The 21,754-nt window shown below is 55.5% G+C and overlaps 1 protein-coding gene across 1 annotated transcript; it reads right to left on the bottom strand.

Moving 5' to 3' along the window:
- Positions 1-6,980: 6,980 nt before the first annotated feature.
- On the bottom strand, positions 6,981-15,897 carry APLN (apelin). The gene is made up of 3 exons (XM_073360628.1): positions 15,638-15,897; positions 9,309-9,480; positions 6,981-8,715 (listed from the first exon to the last, which is right to left on the bottom strand). Exons 1-2 carry the CDS (start codon positions 15,852-15,854, stop codon positions 9,314-9,316), a joined length of 384 nt encoding a protein of 127 aa, XP_073216729.1. The 5' UTR covers positions 15,855-15,897; the 3' UTR covers positions 6,981-8,715; positions 9,309-9,313.
- Between the last annotated feature and the right edge of the window lie 5,857 nt (positions 15,898-21,754).

The raw sequence follows: 21,754 nt of genomic DNA on the forward strand, positions 1-21,754 counted from the left end.
GGAAGAATATCTGGACAAATGCACCATGAAACCAATGATACACCTGAGATACATCAGTGATATTTACATCTTCTGGACAGACAACTTAAACTCCCTCATAGCTTTCCACCACAACTACCACCCATCAGACTCTCTCTAGAGAACTCCCACACCTAGGCACCATGATCAGCTTCAGCAATGGAACCCTACACACAACTATATACAAGAAACACATGGGTCACCACACCTCCCTCCACAGATCCAGTAACCACCCCAAACATACTAGGAAATCTGTTAGTTACAGCCAGGCACTCAGATACCACAGAATATGCTCCTTGGAGAAAGTCCAGGCTACACACCTTAACACACTTAAAACTGCCTTCACCAAACCCCAGAGAAGTAATTCCCATGCAGAAACAAACCCCACTGACCACACACCACTTCTTGTCACCTATCATCCCACACTAAAACTCATACGGTGTATCATTAAACAGTTACAACCCATACTGGATGGTAGCCATGTTCTGAAAGAAATTTTTCCCAATCTCTCTCTTCTGGCTTTCAAACAACCCCCCAGCTTCACTAAGTTCATCGTCAGAAGCAAGCTCCCCACAGACCAGGACACACCAACTCAAAGTGGTACCAGCGCCTATCATAACAACAGATGCAAAACGTGCAGATGTAGTGCCCCTGATGTGATGATCAACGCCCCCCCCACTACACACCTTTCAAAATCCATGGGCCCTGCACACGCCTGTCACAACGTGGGGTGTACCTCATCCTGTGCACTAAATGCCCCACCAACAATCACTACACTTTTGAATGAACTGACAGAAAAATGATCCTTATGCTTACGAATCTGTTCCACCTTGTGACACTCTGGGACCTTTCCCAGACCTCAGGAAGAGCTCTGTGTAAGCTAGTCTCTCTTGTTATCCACACACTCTAGGGCACCTCACCTTTACCCTTCTGTGGGTTCAAGGCATAACCCAGTTAATTTAGGCACCCCCACCCATAAGGCCGACTTCCCCTCTTTCCCATGGGTGCTCAACCCCCTCCCTCTGCCCCTGGCCCCACCCCCACTCCACCCCTTCCATGAGGCCCCACCCCTGCCCTGCCTCTTCCCACCCCTTCCCCGCCCCCATTCCAACCCCTTCCCCAAAGTCCCCACCCCAACTCCGCCCACTCCCTGCCCCATTCCAACTTCTTCAACAAATCTCCACCCCGGCCCTGCCTCTTCCCCACCTCCTCCCCTGAGCACGCCACGTTCCCGCTCCTCTCCCCTCCTTCCCGAGGCGTGCTAACGCTGCCAAACAACTGTTTGATGGCGGCTGGGCGGGAAAAGCTGGGAGGTAGGTGGAGGAGCGGGGACGCGTCATGCTCAGGGGAGGAGGAGGAGGTGGAGGTGGGATGGGGGTTGAGGGGAGCTTGGCTGCCGGTAGGTGAAGAGCACCCACTAATTTTTTTCTGGAGCATCCTCAGAGTTGGCACCTATGCCCCCACCTTTACCCAGTTCCTAGGGCTCGGGGCCACCCTTACTCAGTTCCTAGGGCTCAAGGCGTACTCTTCTGCGGGTTCATGGGGCCTTTTACAAGTGAAAGGGCCTTATACAGTAATATCCTTTATCCTCTATTTATTAACAGTTACCAAAACAGACACCACACGCTAAGCATACAATGCTTACCACTCCCAATAAGGCAGACAAACTTTTCCTGGTGGCCAGTCAGGATCAGGTCATCTGGGTACTCCAGCTTCTGCACCACATGGTTGGCAGTGTATTGAGGTCTGGCAGCTCTGATCTTGGGCTGTGTCCTGGAGTTAGGTTCCAAAAAACTTCCCTTTGGACTCCAGTTTATATAGTGAAACTTGAGTCCTGCTTAGCTATACCGTAACCAATCATTTTAAATGAAAGTCCTGTAAACCAGTATTTTTCACCCACCCTAGACCACTACTAAACAATTCTTTACCCAGTCAGATCCTACCACCTTAGTTGATTTAAATCTTGCAAAATGAGTGATGCAACAGACAGAAACAATGAAAGAATCAGAGACCCTACAGATAAACAACAGGGAAGTGGGGACCGCAAAGACAAAACAATAGAAGCAGAGATTTCACAATCACAATGGTTGATAAGTGATTTCTTGCCAAGACAGAATGCTATCAAGCAAAGTTTCATTTAAAGGTCTTAAGATCTGTTTCTTTATCTGGTGGCGGTGGGTACTGTTAGGACGGGAGCGCCTTCTTAACAGCCTGATAGTGCACTGTTTTGATGTCATTTAGATGCAATGTGCATATGTGACTTTCTGCTTCTTAGCTCATGGCTGCTGCTGTCCACATGTGTTGCTACTTACTGAAGAAAAAGGCCTCAGTCCTTACACTCTCACCAGCAAAAGTTGGTCCTATAAAATGTATTCGCTCCCCCCCTTGTCTCTCTAAAATGAAATGCTACTGGCAGAAGTGGGAGGAGCATGACTAGACCAGCTGCCTGGTTCAAAGAGCTCACTCTGGGCTCAAGGGTTTGCATTGCCATCTAAGCCAGCATCACAGCCCTCCTAATTCAGTTCTGGCAAGGCAGGCATGGGCCTGCATGGGATGGAGGGGAGGCAGAGGGTTGATTCACTGAACTGCCCTGACTTCAAAGAGGGCTGCAGCGTGGCTGAGGCAGGCAGGCAAGGACAGCAGGGCTTGAACCAACTGCCTTGGCCAGCGAGCTCAGCAACAGCAACAGTAAATCCTGGGAGGGGACTAAGGTGATGGGACAGACTGTCTTCTGCACTGGGCAGGGCCCCAGTTACATTCCACCACCCTGGAGCTGCTCATGAATTCCCACTGATCAGAACCAAATTGCCCCTCACTACTCCACTCCCTCCAGGCTTCGTCCCACATAGCTTCCCGCTGTGCAATGGGGATGGTCCTGACTGACTTGGGGAAAGCCCTTTTGCAGGATCTAGATGCCAGGGACCCAAGGAGTCTTCGAGCCGGTGGAGAGCAGACACTCCTTCCTTCACAAGGGTCATGCCCCCCCACAGACTTGAGGTCCCATGGGCTGGGCTCTGATGGCATGGAGTCCCATGTGGAAATGTGGTGAGTGGATCACTCCCTGCTTGTTCTCGGGAGACAGGAGGTGTGGGCTCCTGGGTGACATGAACATGTGTCCCTGTGGACCAGCTGACACCCGCACTCAGCTGGGGGCTGTGCGGAGTTAGTACAGCCAGGCAAGTTTTTATTTCAATAAGGGCTGTTGACAAGCCGAGTGTGAGGAGAACCTGCCTCTGCCTCCACCACAAGGTGATGTTCCAATGGACACTGCCCTGCATCTTCTCCTGGGGCCCTTCCACCATCTCGCCAGCTGATTCAGCCAGGGCTTAAGACAGTCAGAGCTGAGATAGCTCAGCTGAACTCCAGACCCGCCGCCTTAATTCTTTGGCTTATTCTACGCCCATGGCCAGCAGTACAGGGCCTCAGAGAGCCTGGCACCCTTGTGCCAGGGACACAGATACAGTCCTAGGGCACAGTCAGATCTCTGAGGGGCTCCTTCCCTGTGGCTGGAGCAAACAATCGCTGCCCTTCAGCCTGGGGCGCTGCCCTGAGCCATTCCTCTCCCTGGCGCCCAGTGGGGCTGCCACTTGTCTCAGGTGCTGCCCTGACCCATTTACCAACCTGGCGCCTGCTGGGGCTGCCACCTGTCCCTGCTGCCTGAGCGGTTCCCCTCCCTGGCCCTGCCACCTGTCCCTGCTGCCCTGAGCGGTTCCGCTCCCTGGCCCTGCCACCTGTCCCTGCTGCCCTGAGCGGTTCCGCTCCCTGGCCCTGCCACCTGTCCCTGCTGCCCTGAGCGGTTCCCCGCCCTGGCCCTGCCACCTGTCCCTGCTGCCCTGAGCGGTTCCGCTCCCTGGCCCTGCCACCTGTCCCTGCTGCCCTGAGCGGTTCCGCTCCCTGGCCCTGCCACCTGTCCCTGCTGCCCTGAGCGGTTCCCCGCCCTGGCCCTGCCACCTGTCCCTGCTGCCCTAAGCGGTTCCCCTCCCTGGCCCTGCCACCTGTCCCTGCTGCCCTGAGCGGTTCCTGTCTCTGGCACTCGCTGGGGCTGCCACCTGTCCTCATTTTCCCAGGAGTTTCCCTTTTTTAGGTAGCTATCCCAGGAAACCTGTAAGCCCTCCCAGCCCAGCCCTGGTTGTTGTCAGTCACCCCAATGGCTCCCCCAGCCCTACTGTTTGCACCAGGGGGGCAGTACCTGCGCAGAGGGTGCTCGGGTTCAGAGTGTTGGGGAGGTGGTGGCTTGGGAGCAGAAAGCAGGACAGGTAGAGCTTAGGGGCAGCAGAGCCCAGTGGCTGTCATGTACATACCAGCTGCAAGGGTCGCCCTGGCCAGGAATGGAGTGGATCTGGCTGGTGCCACATCCTGCTTGGTGAGGTCAGTGCCCATGGCAGCCCTGGGAGCAGTAGACAGGATGGGAGACAGGGCCTTGGAAGGGGGGCAGGTGGTGCCCAGGGGGTATGCAGTAGGGTGGGGGCAGGTGGTTGTCCTGCTCAGAGGACGCAACCCTAGCACTCCCTGAGCCACCCTGCATGTAACCTAGATGAAGCTACTACAAGGTGGGTCCATAACTGGTTGGAAAACCGTTCCCAGAGAGTAGTTATCAGTGGTTCAGTCATGCTGGAAGGGCATAACAAGGGGGTCCCGCAGGGATCAATTCTGGATCCAGTTCTGTTCACTATCTTCATCAGTGACTTAGATAATGGCATAGAGAGAACACTTATAAAGTTTGTGGACAATACCAAGCTGGGAGGGGTTGCAAGTGCTTTGGCGGATAGGATTAAAATTCAAAATGATCTGGACAAACTGGAGAAATGGTCTGAAGAAAATAGGATGAAATTCAATAAGGATAAATGCAAAGTCCTCCACTTAGGAAGGAACAATCAGTTGCACACATACACAATGGGAAATGACTACCTAGGAAGGAGTACTGTGTAAAGGGATCTGAGGGGTAAAAGTGGACCCCAAGCTAAATATGAGTCAACAGTGTTACACTGTTGCAAAAAAGTGAACATCATTCTGGGATGCATTAGCAGGAGAGTTGTAAGCAAGACATGAGAAATAATTCTTCTACTCTACTCAGGCCTCAACTGGAGTAGTGTGTCCAGTCTGGGTGCCACATTTCAGAAAGGATGAGGACAAATTGGAGAAAGTCCAGAGAAGAGCAACCAAAACGATTAAAGGTCTAGAAAACATGACATATGAGAGAAGATTTTAAAAAATGGGTTTGTTTAGTCTGGAAAAGAGAAGACTGAGAGGGGATATGATAATAGTTTTCAAGTACATAAAAAGTTGTTACAAGGAGGAGGGAGAAAAATTGTTGTTCTTAACCTCTGAGGATAGGACAAGAAGCAACGGGCTTACTGCAGCAAGGGAGGTTTAGGTTGGACATTAGGAAAAACTTCCTGTTGAGGTTGTTAAGCACCAGAATAAATTGCCTAGGGCAAGTTGTGGAATCTCCATCACTGGTGATTTTTAAGAGCAGATTGGACAAACACCTGTCAGGGATGGTCTAGATAATACTTAGTCCTGCCAGCAGTGCAGGGGACTGGCTTAGATGACCTCAAGGTCCCCTCCAGTCCTATGGGTCTACGTCTGTCACTCCACTCAGCTCTAGGTCCCACAACCTCATCCCTCAGGAATGCTTCTTGGACCCCACTCCTTTTCCTTGTGCCCTTGCCACACCTCTGCTGGCCTAGCAGTAGAGTAATTCTCTACAGCACGTCTGTGATGCTCCTGTTTTTTCTATACCAGTTTACCCACACCCCCCCCCCAGCCACTGGGCAGGTTCAGACATTCAGCCTCTGCGAGTACCTCCGGTACGTGCCTCTGCACGCATATCTTGCCTCTTCTGCCTGGGACAAGACAGTAGGGGCTTGGAAATAACATCCTGTGTAGGTGAATGGGGAGCAAGGCCTGAAGTCCATGAGTTTCTTGACATGGGAGTGTCACTGTAGCTCTGACAAGGCAGCTTCTGGAGGCCCCCTCCAACCACAGAAATACATGCGCTGTCTCAAACACCCACATACTCCTTCAGCATAACCAGCCTCAAGGTGGCTTTCTGCAGTTAGAACAGTGTTAGGATGACGTGCTGGGCCATGCAGATCCAGCCACCTCCAGTCTGCCTCCTTAAATCCTCCACCACCCACTTTGAGCTAGATATGCCATTCTTGTTCAAAACAGCTGCCCAGCCCCAGCCCAGCAGTGGCTGCATTTCAAAGAACAAAACATCCCCAATGGATGGGCTGCAGTGGCACTTGCAGCTGTAGTGTGGTGAGAAGTCATTTTATGTCATTTCTTTACTGAGGAAACAGGAAAGCACCTGGCTCAGAGCAGGGAGCAATGACCCACTGCATGGCTAGCCCAGAGGCCTGGTTCAAGGAGTTCTCTCTGGGCTCAAGTGTCTGCATGGGTATCTAGGCCAACATCACAGCCCGCCTAATTCAGCTAAGGGCTTCCTGGCACAGCAGGCATGGGCCTCCATGGGACAAAGGGGAGGCAGAGGGTTGATTCACTGAACTGCCCTGACTTGAAAGGGAGCTGCAGCATGGCTGAGGCAGGCAGGCAAGGACAGCAGGGCTTGAACCAACTACCTCCACTCAGGATCCAGACCCCTTGATGCCCCTGCACTCGCCAGCGAGCTCAGCAATGGTAAATCCTGGGAGGGGACTAATGTGATGGGACAGACTGTCTCCTGCACTGGGCAGGGCCCCCAGTTACATTCCACCACACTGCTCACGACTACCCACTGATCAGAACCAAACTGCCCCTCACTACTCCACTCTCTCCAGGCCTTGTCCCATGCAGCTTCCTGCTGTGCGATGGGGATGGTCCTGACCAACTTGGGAAAAGCCTTTTGCAAGCTACAGACGGGAAGTCCTGGGGGTGCTCTGCAGTGTCCAAGCTAAGCCAGGATCACACACACACACACACCAGTCCCAAGGGAGAAGGGAATAAACAGTGCCTGGACCTCCTAAAAGAAGGGTTTATTATCATAACTTTATAATAAAGACATTTACATAGACCAATCTTTACAGACGCAGAAAACACAGTGACCAACAGGGAACAGGTTTGTCTGGAGTAAGGCATCCCCATTTGGTATAAATTAGTATTTTATACAAGAATCACTGACGGACACCTGAAATATTACACAGGAGCCAGCTCTGCCTGCCTACTTGGCACCCCTCACTCCATGGAGCCATGCTGGCACCATGGGTCAGGCTGGGGAGCGGTGTGCCCCCCACTGCTGGCCCTCAAGTGACTTCAGTGTGATTGGAGCAGAGATCCACAAGGGGAGACCCCCTGGTGCAGAAGTGTGGGGGAAGGGAGGTCCCTGCCAGACTAGCCAGTGCAGATGCCAGATCCTTCCCTGCACCCTGCCAGGAGAGGGTGCTCCCAAGGCCCACATCATAGTGCCACTGCAGTACCAGGGTACTCCAAAGTGGCAAGCCTCCCAGGCTCAGATCCTAGCCCCCCATGCCTGGGAAAGCCCCTCTTCCCAGGGCTGCTCCTTCACTCCCTCCTCCAGCTCTCGCTGGGCAGGCACGGTCCTTGCCACACACACAGCAAAACAGGATGGGCATGGAGAGACAGTCACATACAGCATGGCCACGCCCAATCCCTCTCCACGGGATCCTTGGGGCCCTGCAAGCACCCCTCCACCCCTGAGCCCAGCAGCTCCCCCAGGGGCAGCTGGGAGAGTCATTGCAAAGCAATGGCCAGGGTGCCAGGCTGTCTCTGCAGCACCACGCACCAGACCGGTTCATCTCCCATGGGGGGGAAGATGGGGAGTGTTCAAAGACACTGAAGGGGCCCTGTGCAGGTTTAGCACCACAAGAATAAACAGACCCGAGCTGACCACCACCTTGTACACATGCAGATAAGGTGCTCAGCTCTCTAGGGAGTGGAGGGGACGGGACAGGACTAATGGGGGATTGCCTAGGAAGCCCAGAAGGATAGTTTCTCCCTCTGTGCTTCTCAGCCCCAGTGGCCTTCTCATGCCAGCCACAGCTCCCTGCCCCTAGCATGACCCCCCCTCACAGCTGCACTGGAGCTACATGCTCCTTGCCCAGCCTCTTGGCAGGCTAACAATGAGCCAGGGCAGCAATGAGACCAGGCAGGCTCATTACAGCAGTGCTCTTCCTCCCCACCCCCTGGAAACACAAAGGGAGCAAGTGCAACCCAGCCCAATCCCCTCAGCCCAGAGATCCCCAAGCAAGGAGTCTGCGGTCCTGCTGCTTCTGTGAGAGAGACACAGCCAAGGGGACAGAGGGAGCTGGCAGTCGGGCACCCTTCCAGTCCTGAGCAGTTTTAAGGGCCCACTCAGGGCAATGGGGCTGGCTAGGTCAAGGTGAGCCCTGGGCAGCATTCCCTCTGCCAAGGGCTGGGAAGAGGCAAGGATCCACCCCAGCCATCAGCAGGGAAAGGGGAAATATGCCAGCAGTTGCACCCAGCCTGGGTGCTGGGTCTGCAGAGACAAGACGCGGAGATGCCTGCTGGGAGTGTGCGGGTCTGTGTCTCCGTATGTGATGGGGGTTGAGGTGCCGACAGCTTCATCTGGGGCGACTGCATGACAGGCTGGCGGATGGGAGGAGCCTGCCCAACCCAGCAGGCGGGAGCCCCGCACTCAGGGCTCCATGACAAGTAAACCAGTCTATAAAGCAGAGAGGACAAAGGGGATGGGCCTTCAGGGGGCCAACAGGAACCCTGCAAGTGAACAGAGGCAAGGAGACAAGTCAGGGGAGGCCACAGCCCCCGCTGGGAGACTGACCCCTCATCCCTCAGCACCCAATCCAGCCCCACACAGTTCACAAACCCAGGTTCTCCTCCTGCTTCAGGGGCTGCCCCCAGAGTCAAATCCAAGGGGTGCAGAAAAATCACATCTGGCTTTCTATTCTATAACCAAGCGAATGGTCCTGAGGGAGCTCCCTCAACCCCTAACCGCAGATACCCCAGCAGCTGTGGCCTCCAGGATAATCTCAGGGGACCCCATTCCCTCTAGTGCAAGACCCTGGTAGTTATGAGCAGCTGGACTGAAGCATTGCACCCATTGGGGATGGATTCTGTTCACATCTGCTCTATGGACAGCAGCTCTGAGCACTGTCCCCCACTCCAGGACAGGTGTTCAGTGTCAGAGGGCTAGGATGGGGCCTGTGGCTGGAGCACCTGTACTCTGTTGTGATCACTCTCCCAGCCATGGTGCTTCCCCACATGCCTGCACCTTCCCAGACATGCCCTCCCAAACTGTGCTGGGCTGGTCCCATGTGGTTCCCCCACCATCCCATGGAAAGGCCCGTTACCTGCTCTAGAAAGGCATGGGGCCCTTGTGGGAGAGACGGGGTCTTGGACGTCGGGACTTTCGCCAGCCATTCTGCCGGTGTCCTGCTCCATTCCGCACCCCCTTGGGTTGCACCAGGTTCCGGATGTTCCCTTTCTCCAGGTCTCTGCCATCCGGCGCCTCAGCCAATGGTGCTGCAGACAGAGAAAGCATGTTAGTGCCAGAGGCCCCTGCCCACACAGCCCCTCAAGTCACACACAGCAGGCCTGACATGTCCCAGGGCTCCAGTGTCCTAGAGCTCACTGGCTCCCAGCTCTTGGTTTCCAGACCCTATATTCTGCCTTGCTGAACATAGGAACACAAGACCCATACTGGGTCAGACCAAAGGTCCATCTACACCAGTATCCTGTCTTCCGACAGTGGCCAATGCCAGGTGCCCCAGAGGGAATGAACAGACCAGATAATCATCAAGTGATCCATCCCCCGTCATCCACTCCCAGCTTCTGGCAAACAGAGGGTAGGAAGGTCATCCCTGCCCATCCTGGCTAGTAGCCATTGATGGACCTGTCCTCCATGAACTTATCGGTTCTTTTAACCCTGTTACAGTCTTGGTCTTCACAACATCCTCTGGCAAAGAGTTCCACAGGTTGACTGTGCATTTTGTGAAGAAATATTTCCTTTTGTTTGTTTTAAACTTGTTGCCTGTTAATTTCATTGGTTGACCCCTAGTTCTTGTCTTATGAGAAGGAGTAAATAACACTTCCTTATTTTTACTTTCTCCACACCAGTCATGATTTTATAGACCTCTATCATATTCCCCCCTTAGTCGTCTCTTTTCCAAGCTGAACAGTCCCAATCTTATTAATCTCTCCTCAGATAGAAGCTGTTTCAAACCCCTAATAATTTTTGTTGCCCTTTTCTGAACCTTTTCCTGGTGCATTTATCAAGGAAAGACCTGCCTGGAGCCATCCCAGCAGACTGCCCACATGTCTGTGTGAAGAGGTCTCCTCCCTCCTCCTCTCCCCCCCCCCAGCTCAGGGCGAGATGGGCAAAGGCAGGGGCTGTTTCTACTGGGGGGGGGGGGTGGCAGGGCTGGCCCCTCCTGGAGTTGGCTCTGTGTCACGCACTGCTGGGCTTCCACAGCTGCCTGCCAGAGGGACTCTCCTCTGGGGAAGGAAAGTGAGCTCAGCTCCCTTGCCCAGGGATGGGCTGGGGTCAGCTGAATCCCCTCACCAAGGCCAGTTCATTTCCTTCCTCCTGAGGATGCATCTTGCGGCAGGGCTGGGGAGATATTCTTGGAAATCCCCTCCTAGGACTCCAGCCTGCCTTGGGACATTTAACCCCAGCAGAGCCCCTCCCCCACATTACCAGCTGCACATCAAACCTGGCCCAGGAACAGCAGAGCAGGTCACTATTTCCTGCTACTTCTCCCACCTGCAGGGAGAGGGACCTGCTGCATTTCCTCCTCTTCTCCGGCCTTTGCATCCTGCCCAGGGCCACAGAGGAGGGGAGATTTCATGGAAGAGCCAATGGCCATCCCAGGCATGGTCCCTCTCCAGCCAGGGTGGAAATTCAGCCCCCACCACAAGTTAAACATTGGGCTATAGCCCAGTGCTGCATCTCAGCCCATCCCCCCAGTGAGCTCACTCTGAGCAGGGGCAGAGCCCAGGGCACCTAGCTGCAGAAAGCAGCCTCCCCATCTTCTGCAGAATATCCTAGGAAGGAGGGAAGTCCCTCTACAGAGCCCCCTCAGCAGACTTCTACCCCCAGGGCAGTCTAGTCACTGCTCTGGGCTCGGGCACAGAATAAGCCAGGGAACGCCAGTGGCTAGTAACTAGTCCATTGCTCTCAGAGGTATTGGTTACTTTGCACTCTTCACACTCTCTCTTTGGATTCAGCGGCTGGATTTTCTGCCTCTGGCTGGAAGCCTCTTGGACTATTGACTCTCACTTCTAGACTAGCCCCTCTGGCCTTCTCAACCCAGGCTGTGGTTCTGGTGTCACTGAAAGGCAGCACATCCCTGCTGGGTGTCAGCGTCCCAGCCAGACCTGCCCATCACCCAAGGCAAGGTGCACAGAGTGGTGATGGAAATGGGCCCAGAGTGTGCAGCCGGTTTCCTGGATTACCCCCAGCAGGAGCCATTAGGCTGTGGAGTGCTTCCTGGAGTGACTTGGCCAGGTCACTTGCAGCCCCTGGCATGGTGCCATGGGGAATTCTCTGGCAAGTGGGGACAGCTCATGCCAGCAGCCAGGGCTCCTGGTATCCCTAGGTCAGATAGCAGCCTCAGCCTATGCTCACACTCACAGGCTCTGCATTCCACTCCCCTGCCCCGCACACAGCCACCCCCAACCAGTAACCACACACTCCTCCCCTCTCAAACACCAGCGCCTGCCAGCCTCCCTCCCTTGCTTGCTTTGGGGCAGCCTGCCTGAGAGCCCCGCATATCTAACTGTGCACACAGCCCCACAGAGCAGCTGTGCCTCTTGCACCACTGCACACCCACTCGCTCATAGTGTGGAGTACAAACATGCAGCCTCCATATACATGCAGCACATGCTGCCCTCACAACAGGCCACACGCATGGGCTGTCCCTGCACCCCACCATTCCCCACCCCTAGGTTTCCCTGCCCTTCCTAGACCCAGCTCACACACTTTGCCATTCCCTGCACTCTTTGACCCCAGGGTCTCATCAGACCCTGTGGGGTGGAGTCTGCATCTATACCAAGGACACCTGGTGTTGGAGCTGGGATGGGGGCACCCATTTCTTCACCCCCCCCATTATTCCTCTGTACCATTCCACCACACTGGGAAACTCAGATTAATTCAGTAAGAAATGCCCTGAATTCCAGCAGTCTGTCCCCTCCCAGGCACCAGGGCTCTGGGCTGCCCCTAATCCCCTGGGGAGTCACACCGCAGCTAGTCTGGGAGGGGTCCTGGGTTGTGATGCAGCCCCAGGCAGGCTGGGCTAGGCCCTGGGATGATCCCGTTACAGGATGATCCTGCCCCCCTCCCGTAGACAGCTTGGCTTGGAGCTTGATCTGGGGCAGGGAGAATGTGGGGTAAGCTGCCTTCCCCTGTGCCAGGGAGACCTCTCCGCATTACGGTCATATGAAGGCAGCCTGGGCAGCCTTAGCCAGAGAGGGGAGATGGAGGCCAGGACTCCCCACAGCCACATCTCCAGATGGCAGCCACGGTTCTGTGCCTGAGGCAGAGAAAAGGAGGGTGGGGGGGCAAACGGCCCTCCCAAGCCCTGGCCTGGTCCCAGGCTCCAGCCCTCTGGCTGCTGGGCGGCACACAGGCTCCCATGGCTGAGACACTCTCTGCCCTGTCCATGTGGTGTTGTTTTGCCTGCCTCTCCAGCCGGCAGTTCTGACAGGATGAGGTTTGTTATCACCATGAAGAGAGCTTTGTCTGCGTTGGACAGAGGAGGAAGGAAGAGCCTCCAATTCCTGTCAACAAGGCTCCATCGGTGAGGTGCTGATTAGCCCCAGGCTAGCTCTGCGTGTTCTGCCCTGCATGCCAGCCAGGGCCAGGCTGACACTGCTTGCATCTCCTCTGCCAGGGCCAGCCATTGCCCTGCTAGCCCATCTGAGGTGCTCTGGCTTACCATCATTGGGCAGGCCCCCTCCCCTACGCTGGGCAGCGTACACTGCTTGGTTGGGGGCTCACCATCTCCAGAGCCACAGGGCCAGTCCACAGTAACCTGCGTGTGGGACACCAGCCCCCCTTAGCAGGCACTCGCTACCCAAGGGCACAGCAGAACTCCCTGGCCTGACCCCCATCCTTTGCCTTTGTGGCTGGAGGGGGTCCTGGAGCTTTTCCTGGCTGCAGCTTGAGACCCTGGGCCGGAAAGACCAGAGACCCTGTGGCTGTGGCCATTGTGCTGTTCAGGACAGCCCTGCTGCTGCCCCCGCTCATGTGCTGCACTGTCTGGAACCCCTCCCTGAGGCAGCACCTGCAAGGGCAGGGCCATTGCACTGGCACAGAAACCTCAGGCACATTTGGGGTGCTCTCCCCTCACGGAGGCACAGTCTGCAGCAGCAGTCCCAGCCCTACAGCTGAGGTCATGATGGGGAAACAACCCTTCCACTCCACTCACAGGGCGCTGGCCTGCAGCATGTGGAAAATCCCCTCGGGAGGAGGGGGGGGGACGACTCCAGGTTGGGGGTCCAGGGGGTCCAAGGCTTTGGGTCAGACTCAATGACCACAGCTCTCCACCTGCCTACTAATTCCCAGGCTGCTCTGTACTGGACGCCAGACACAAGAACCCCTTGCAGCTGGCCCACCTTTTCCATGCCTCCTCCTGCCGCTCTCAGATGCTGGCACTACGGCTGCCGGTCCACTTGTTCTGCCATACAGAAGCTTTCAGTCTCCAGGGCTGTCACTCAGACACCTTCCACCAGCACCAGCACCGCTTATAAGCACCTGTTTTTCTTTCAAGTATCTCCTTAGCTGCATACAAAAATCTGCCACAGCCTGACAGCACCAGCGTTTGGGGCACAGCAGGCTTCTGCTCCAGGCATTCTCTGGGTGCGCCTTTCACTGCTCCAGAGGGTTGGAGGTAAGAACTGGGAGAGAATTTCAGACAGCACCAGAACAATGGTATAAAGCCCAGGGAGCAACTGAACAGGAAGAATACAAAAACAGGCATCAGATGCCCTCTGCGAAAACCCACCTCCACCCTGATGCCAGGGATCTGGGAATGAGGATTTTCCTGCCTACCTGAAAAAGCCCAGCGGCACCTGGTAAGTGGCAGCCACTACAGCAGGTGCAACTGGGCGAGTGCCGGTCTGGCAGCTGGTATCGCCATATGGGCATCCTGCCCATTACAGCCACCAAGGCTCAAATTGGCACCTGTGGGCTACAGGCAGAGGTTACACTAGCCAAGGCCAAAGGGAGCCATCCCTCTAGCTGTGCCAACAGGAGACGTACTGAGCTTATTTTGGCTGGGAGTCACTGTGGGCAGCTCTCCTGGGATCCATTGACACTCAGCATCAGGTGTTCTCTCCCCTTCTGCCTCGGCTGGTTCAAGGGCACACAAAGCAGAGTTTCTCTAGATCAGCCTGGACCCTAGGGAACAGACCCCACAGCTATCTGCAATGCCATTTAACTATGTGTGATCTGGATGCTCTTTTCCTTCACCATGACACTCAGATAAACACACCCTGTCGCTGCCTTGTAAGATTAGGCTTTGAGCTGCTATGTTTAAAGTATTAGCCTGTGACTCCAAAGAGCTGCAGTAAGGCCCAAATGATCTGCGTTTTTGGGCCCTGGCTAGTCTCTAGGAGTGCAGAGTAGCCACATCACAAAGCCAACACACATTGCCAGATTATTAGCAGTGGCTGCTGCAGGGAATGGAATGCCAGGGGAGCTGTGGGGAAGGGCTGGGGGCCAAAGGCCAGACTGCCGGGGTGTGTGTGCGTGCGTGCTTGCTGTGGTCAGGACAGAGCCATCCCTGCTGCAGCTTTGTGCAGGAAGCGTGCATAGCAAATCCCATGCTAGTCTGACCTCAGGCCACAGCTATTACCTCCTCACTTTCCTGACCACTTTCCTGACACACATTCACCAGTTAAACAGAGCTGTTGAAGCCAAACCACCCTTGCAGGGGGAGTCTGTCACCAGTTCTGGTTATTGCACAGAAAGTTAACTCCCTTGGCAATTATGTTCTTGCAACAGGTCCCCTCCTGCCCTACAGAATCACCAGGGGCATGCCCCCGAGGCAAGGGCCCAAATCAGGAATGCCCCTTAGGGAGAGGATACTGCCAAGGTCGGGGCAGCCCCTTGGTGGGGAGGCACAGTGCCCTCATCCCACACTCCCATCCCTGCACAGACAACCTCCTGTTCATCCCCCCTGCCCTACTAGGTCTCCTTCTGGCTCCACACCAGCGACAGCACATCCATGAGCCCCATCGCCCTTCAGGGCGCCTGGTAGGGGAGCTGCCATCAGACCAAGCGGGGGCTGCTTTGCTGCTGGTTAGCAAGACACACGGCCATGCCCCTTAACTGAGCGGATCCAGCTGGGTATGGGAGCAGGCATGGGGCGGTTGGCACTGTGGGCCTGGGGGAGAGGCGGGGCGGATCGGTGCCCCAAGGAGAAGCAGGACGGAGAGCGGCCTCCCGGGCTGTGTCAGGGAGAGCCCAGGCTCGCCTCGTGCCGATCCGAGCTCAGAGCCACCCACGAGAGCCCCGAGGCCGGGCGCTGAGCGCGGCCAGGGCTGGCACGACCCCGCTGCCTGCCACAGGTGTCCCGGCGCCCAGGAGAGGGGCCGCCCCCGGCCGCCCAGCGCCAGCCGCCTCCCGAGCCCGGCCTGTGCAACAAGTGCCGAGCCGGGCCGGCCCCGGCGCACTCACCTCCGGAGCCCGCGCTCAGGGCGAGCCAGAGCAGCAGCAGCGCCAGCAGCCAGCGCCGCACGCTCATGGTGGGGCCGGGGCTGCAGCCGGGCGCGTTGCTCGGCGGGGAGGGGCAGGGCTCTGCCTGGCGGTGGCGGCGACGGCGAATGCACCCGCTCGCGCCGGGGGCTGCATTTGTAGCCGAGCTGTGCGCCTGGCTCCCGGCCCGCCCGGTCATGTGGCCGCGGAGGCTGGCGAGGGGCCTCCCCTGCTCGCTCCAGCACCCACCGCACGGAGGGGGGCGCGGCCAGCCCGGCCCCGCCCGCCCTGGGGCGCTGGAGAGCCGGAGCCCGAGCGCGGCCCGCTGCGCGCCCCCACCCTGCGCGGAGAGACCGAGCCGGGCTGGGGGACCCCAGGGCCCGGCCTGCGCGGGGATGGGATCCAGACACTGAACTCCTCCCCCCTTAGGTGGGTGCCCCCTGCCCCACCCCGAGCCCGCAGGGCTCCCGAATCAACATTCCCCTGCGTTCTGTATCGGCGTCAAATACTGCCCCCCTCCCCGAGGACCTGATCTTCCCCTCCTGGGCCCCTGTCTCATCATCTTCACCTGGGCAGGCTGGGAGTCCAGCACTCCCCAAGCAGGGCTCCCTGCAGTGTTCAGCTGGTAATGAAATAGGTGCAGACCAAGACCAGAGGTGCAGGGGCTCTGAACTGCCAGGCTCAGAGGTGCCAGGATTCAGTCTTGGCAAGCCCTGGCACAAATTACGCACTAGTTCCCTGCAGTGGGTGTTTCACACCTGCAGTGAAGGCGTGGGAATGATGAGACAAGGTGCCAGGGCAGGGAGAGGCAGCCCCTACAGTGAGATTGGCTTATGCTCAGCACGTGGGAAGGCAGGGGAATCTCAGGCAATGGGGTGTGAGCATCCCTGTGAGAATTCCTCACTCTGCCTGGTGGGTGCGAGATCAGCATGTGAGAAGATGGTGATGCTGGACTACTCCCATAGTTCTGGGAGCAGGAGAGATACTGCACCTGGGGAAGATGGGGCCAGGGGTGAGCTGCAGGCTCAGTCATTCCCCAGTCATTCCCCAGAGGTGGCCCAGCAGTGCCACCCCCGGCCTCCCCAAAAGGAAGGGTAGAAAATGGGGCAACCAATACCCCCCCCCCCCGTCCCCTGGAGAAGAGCCACTTCTCTGCGACCCAGGGGATTGCTTAGCAGAATATACTTCTCCCTGAATGACTGCTCTGTTTTGGGTTGACCTTGGTTCTCCAGATCCATAGGGAGCCCCTTCAGCTGCCGGAGGGGTCACCAGCTGAGTGTGGTGCAGGGAAGGATGCAGGGTAGGGCCCTGATCCTAGGCTTGTCCATAGGAATGGGGAATGCAGTGGACAGACGCTTCCCAGTTTTCTGTGTCTTGCTCCAGTGGCCTTACTGAGGCAGACCCCCTATGATAGCATAGGTTTCAGAGTAACAGCCGTGTTAGTCTGTATTCGCAAAAAGAAAATGAGTACTTGTGGCACCTTAGAGACTAACCAATTTATTTGAGCATAAGCTTTCGTGAGCTACAGCTCACTTCATCGGATGCATACTGTGGATGCAGTTTCCACAGTATGCATCCGATGAAGTGAGCTGTAGCTCACGAAAGCTTATGCTCAAATAAATTGGTTAGTCTCTAAGGTGCCACAAGTACTCATTTTCTTTTTATGATAGCATAGTGCTGTATAGGCTATGGGCCCGGTTCTGAGCACCATTCCATTGCTACCAGTCTGGAGGAATAGCATTAAACACAATGGGCCAGATCCTCCACTGTCTGGCACCGTGTACACCTCAACACCTCATGTGTGCGAAAGGAGTGCAGAGCTTGGGCCAGGAGGTGCAGAAAGCATTCTGATTTGGGAGCATTTCACACACTCGTGACACATGTTTTTACTATGGATCAGGGCCAACAGAGTTACAGCTGTGTAAATGTAGACCAGAATGTGACTCTGTACTCTGGGTAGATTCTCGTCACTTGGGATGTAGAGAACTAAACTGAACAAATTGTTCGGTGACAGAATTGGTGGAATAGTAAAAAAGTCCTGATTTGTGAATGTTATCACACACAGAAGTATCAAGTCAGTGTGTTTCTCTCCCTCTATCTAACTATTTCTAAGCCCCAATCACCTTAGAATCTGAGAAACTCACAAACATTGATGAATTTCTGGGCACAGAGAGACCATGTGACCTGTCCAATGACACACGAAGTTTGATTCAGAGCCAGCAATTGAACCCAGATGTCTTGAGACCCAATTCTGCGCTTTAGCCAGGAGCCCAGCCCTCTTCAAAGGGCCATGCATGCTGTTCGTTACTGGCAAGCATTCTGGTGAGCAAATCCCCCAAAGGCCACAAATTTTAGCATGAGCACTTTTCATTTGTCATTGGTCGTTCACTGTTGTTTAAAAGCATTCAGTCATCCAATCATGAAGCAGAAACAATGCCCTGTGGCTTAGAAGACCAATCACAGCACGAATAATGAATATTGACTCTTCAAAGTGAGCTGTTTGCAAACAGTCTGCAGGCTGAAATGTGTCAAATATGCTATCAGGCCAACCCTTCCAAATAACAGTTATGTTTGCAGAAGTCACAAATTATTTGCTAATCGAAACCAGAATTAAATTAATAATAAATAGGTTTCAGAGTAGCAGCCGTGCTAGTCTGTATCCACAAAAAGAAAAGGAGGACTTGTGGCACCTTAGAGACTAACAAATTTATTTGAGCATAAGCTTTCGTGAGCTACAGCTCACTTCATCGGATGCATCACTGCTAGCTAATCCACAGCAGGGACCCATCTTGCTTTGGACATGGGTGGGGTCAATGCCCTAGCAGTATGTGTATTCTATTTCGGATTGCAATGATTCTGTAGATACAGAACATCTCTGTACTGCAACAGCCTTACATTTCTTGTCCAGCGGCTCCTCAGCAGCGCTTTGTGGTCATCGCTTCCCCTGTCCTCCCCGTTCAGCATGGTGTCTGCAGTCAGCTGCATTACATCTCAGCCTAGTCACTTGTGCCCCTCTTTCAGCGACAGCCTCAATCATGAGCCTTGCTGGGTGCCTGCAGAGGATCAGGAGTGTTCCCCTGTATAGGCTACCCACCTTGCTGAACCTGCATGCTTGGGAGAGCAGCAGTTGTCGGCTGCTACCTTCTGCCCAGGTGGGTGAACAGGGGTGGGAAAGGGCTGGAGCTCTGGCTTCACAGTCAGAGAGCCAGGAAACTCACCAGAGCCAGGGCAGAGGGAGAAGTGATCTGTGCCAGCAAACGGGTTGGGACCCATGATTCCTCCCTTGGAGCAAGCAGCAACCCAACTGTGACTCTCAGAGTCAGATTCTGGTTCCGGCCCTACCCCAAGCCCGGCAGGTACACACTGCCCCTTTCTGGGGCTGGACTGTAGGGAGACAATGTCTCTCTTTCCAATCCCTTCCTGCACTATGCCTAGGTTGCACCCTCCTGCCCAGCGTTTGGGGAGCAGCTGGCCAGAGGTGCCCACACAATGATGCCTCTCCTCCCTGCGAGGGTTGTACCCTTTGTAAAGGACGCTCCTGTGCTGAGGGCAGCATCCTCTGCACACCCCGGGGTACAGTAGGTTACTCCTGAGGTCATTCTGTGTCAAAAAATTAAAAATTCTGCACACAGTATTTTAAAATTCTGCAAATTTTGTTTGTCAAATAAATGTGGAGACTCCAGCATGGCATTGGGGAGCACAGGCCACCAGCTGCACAGAGGTGGGAGATCACTGTGTAGCTCCCACCCCAGGACACGAACTCAGTGATGAGAGTACATCATGAATCCCAAGTGTGGGTTGAGAGGGTTCTGTGTGGGGCAGTGTGGGTGTGGGCAGCTCACTGGGGGATCCAGGTGGGGATCTGGATGCACAGGGGCTTATTGGGGGGTTCTGGGTGCAATGGTAATGGGACTCTGCAGGGGGGTCCAGGTGAAGGTGGTTAGGACTCAGTGGGGGGGGTCTGGGTGTTGGGAGGGATAGAGCTCAGCAGGGGGTCTTGGTGAAGGAGCTGAGCAGGCGGGTCTAGATGCTGGGGGAGTGGGGCTCAGTGGAGTTGGAATCCAGGTGCAGCTGGTTGGGGCTTGGTAGGGTGGAGATCCAGGTGCTGGTGACTCACAGGGATTGTCCAGGTGCAGGGGGAGTGAGGCTTGTCGGGGGGGTTCTGGGTGTGAGGGGTGAGGCTCGGTGGGGAGGTCTGGGTATGAGGGGGTCTGGATGCTTGGGGCTTGGATGCAGAGTTTGCAGAGCTTCCTACAGCCAGGGGAGAAATCTGGGGGAGGGTCTGACCTGGCCCCGGATGCTGGGCAGGGGAAGAGGAAGTCCCATCCTCCCCAGCCCAGCCGGGACTAGCAGCTGAGCCCGGCACAGGGTAGGAGCCACCAGCTGGGTCTTCCCCAGTCCCACCCGCTGCCCCATGTGATTTACCTCTCTGCTGGCTGCCCTGGGCACCCGAAACATACTGCTAGGGAAGGCCCCAGGACTGCTCTAGGGGCTTCCCTTTGCTTCCCCATCAGAAAGTTATTTTTCTGCAGGGAAGTAAAGAAATCTTCGGAGGACATAAATTCTGTGCATGTGCAGTGACGCAGAATTCCCCCAAGAGTAAATAGGTCACTGTTGCAGTGCGGCAGGTTCTCACGGGGACCATATTGAAACAGTGTCCCTGCTTTCCCATGACGCACCCTGTGTGGCACTGGGCCAGGCTGCCCCCTGTTGGTTGTGCCCTACCCTCCTCCATCCTGCTTCTCCCCCACTTCAGTAGCCCTAGCCCCATCCCCATTGCCAGCAGAGGGAGCAGAGAGAGACGGACCAGAGGTCACCTGAAATCTAGCATGTATAGTGGGAGGAACTGCAGCTTTCTGCCTCCTGCTAGGCTTGCATGGCACAGCTGAACATGAGGGGGGTTGGCAGTGAGAGGCATTAGTGTCATGCCCTTGGCAGCTCTGAACCCCTTCCTCAGATTCCTATGGGTTCCAGGTCAACGCTCAGGCCTCCATCTTCATGCTGTTCCCATTGCAGTTAGTGAGTCCAATTCCCAGCTGTTTGGGACCTCCAGGAGACCACAGTTCCTTTGCTGTTCTGAGGGGCATCTCGTGTGGACCTGATGATCTATGTTGATCTTGGCCCAAATCCTGCCCAGAGTGCACCAGTGGCAATCCCATTCCGGACCCAGACTGTGGCCTTTGGTAACTCGTCTTTCACTTGCCTCTTCCCCAGACTTCTCCTGTCCCGCCCAGATCCTCTTGAGCTTTCAAGCTCAAGCACTGAGTGTGTGAAACCCTGAGGCAGGATAAATGCTGAGCGGCTCTGCTCCCTCACCATCTTCCTCTCTCTGTGGTGGCACTGCTTCGGCCCTGCAGTTCTACCCACTACCCATGCCTTTGTACAGCGGGTGTATTTCCTGGGGCACTCAGCTAGCAAGATTTCATTCTGCCTCCCTTGCTTTCCACTGATCTCCCCTGCTGCACTCCTACCTGCCTCCCCTGGAGTTCCCTCTTGCCCTTCAAATCCTCTCTGCTAGCCACTCTGGGCTTTTGTTCCCCCTGTTTTTCTTCCACGTTCAACTTCTCCTGCATTTCCTTAGCGTTCTCCTGGAGCCTCCATCCTTCCCAGGCACCTGGCCTATCAGTAATGCTGTTAGCACCGCTGCTTCCCAGGAGACTGGGCACTCCTTGCTTCATTCCTCAAAAGTTACTTTCATGAAGCCAAAACCTCTGGGGTAGCTATCTGCTAATCAGCACTCCCTCTGGCTAGCATCTGGGCTCCCTCCGGCTAGCATCGGGGCTCGTTGGGCACGTGTCCTCAGTCGTTTCATGGTTCCTTGCTTCCCGATTCCCTTTTATCTCTAAGTGCCAGTGATTGATGCAAAGACAAGAAGTTACTATCATTTTAAGCACAGTTCAAGAATGTGCTGCTTGGATCTTGCTGTGTTTGGAGACGAAACCCTCCCATGAGCAACAAGGCCTGTAACATTATCATCAGCAATGGTTAAAGGGCCAGGGAGCAGGGAGGAGGAGTGAAGCTCCCCTTCCTAGGCTGAAGGCAGAGGGAGATTTTTCTCCTTCTCTACCTGGTTTGGGGGTTCGGTGCTGCCCATGGTGC

This window comes from Lepidochelys kempii, chromosome 9, assembly GCF_965140265.1.
Source record: "Lepidochelys kempii isolate rLepKem1 chromosome 9, rLepKem1.hap2, whole genome shotgun sequence".
In the NCBI taxonomy this organism is placed as follows: domain Eukaryota; kingdom Metazoa; phylum Chordata; order Testudines; family Cheloniidae; genus Lepidochelys; species Lepidochelys kempii.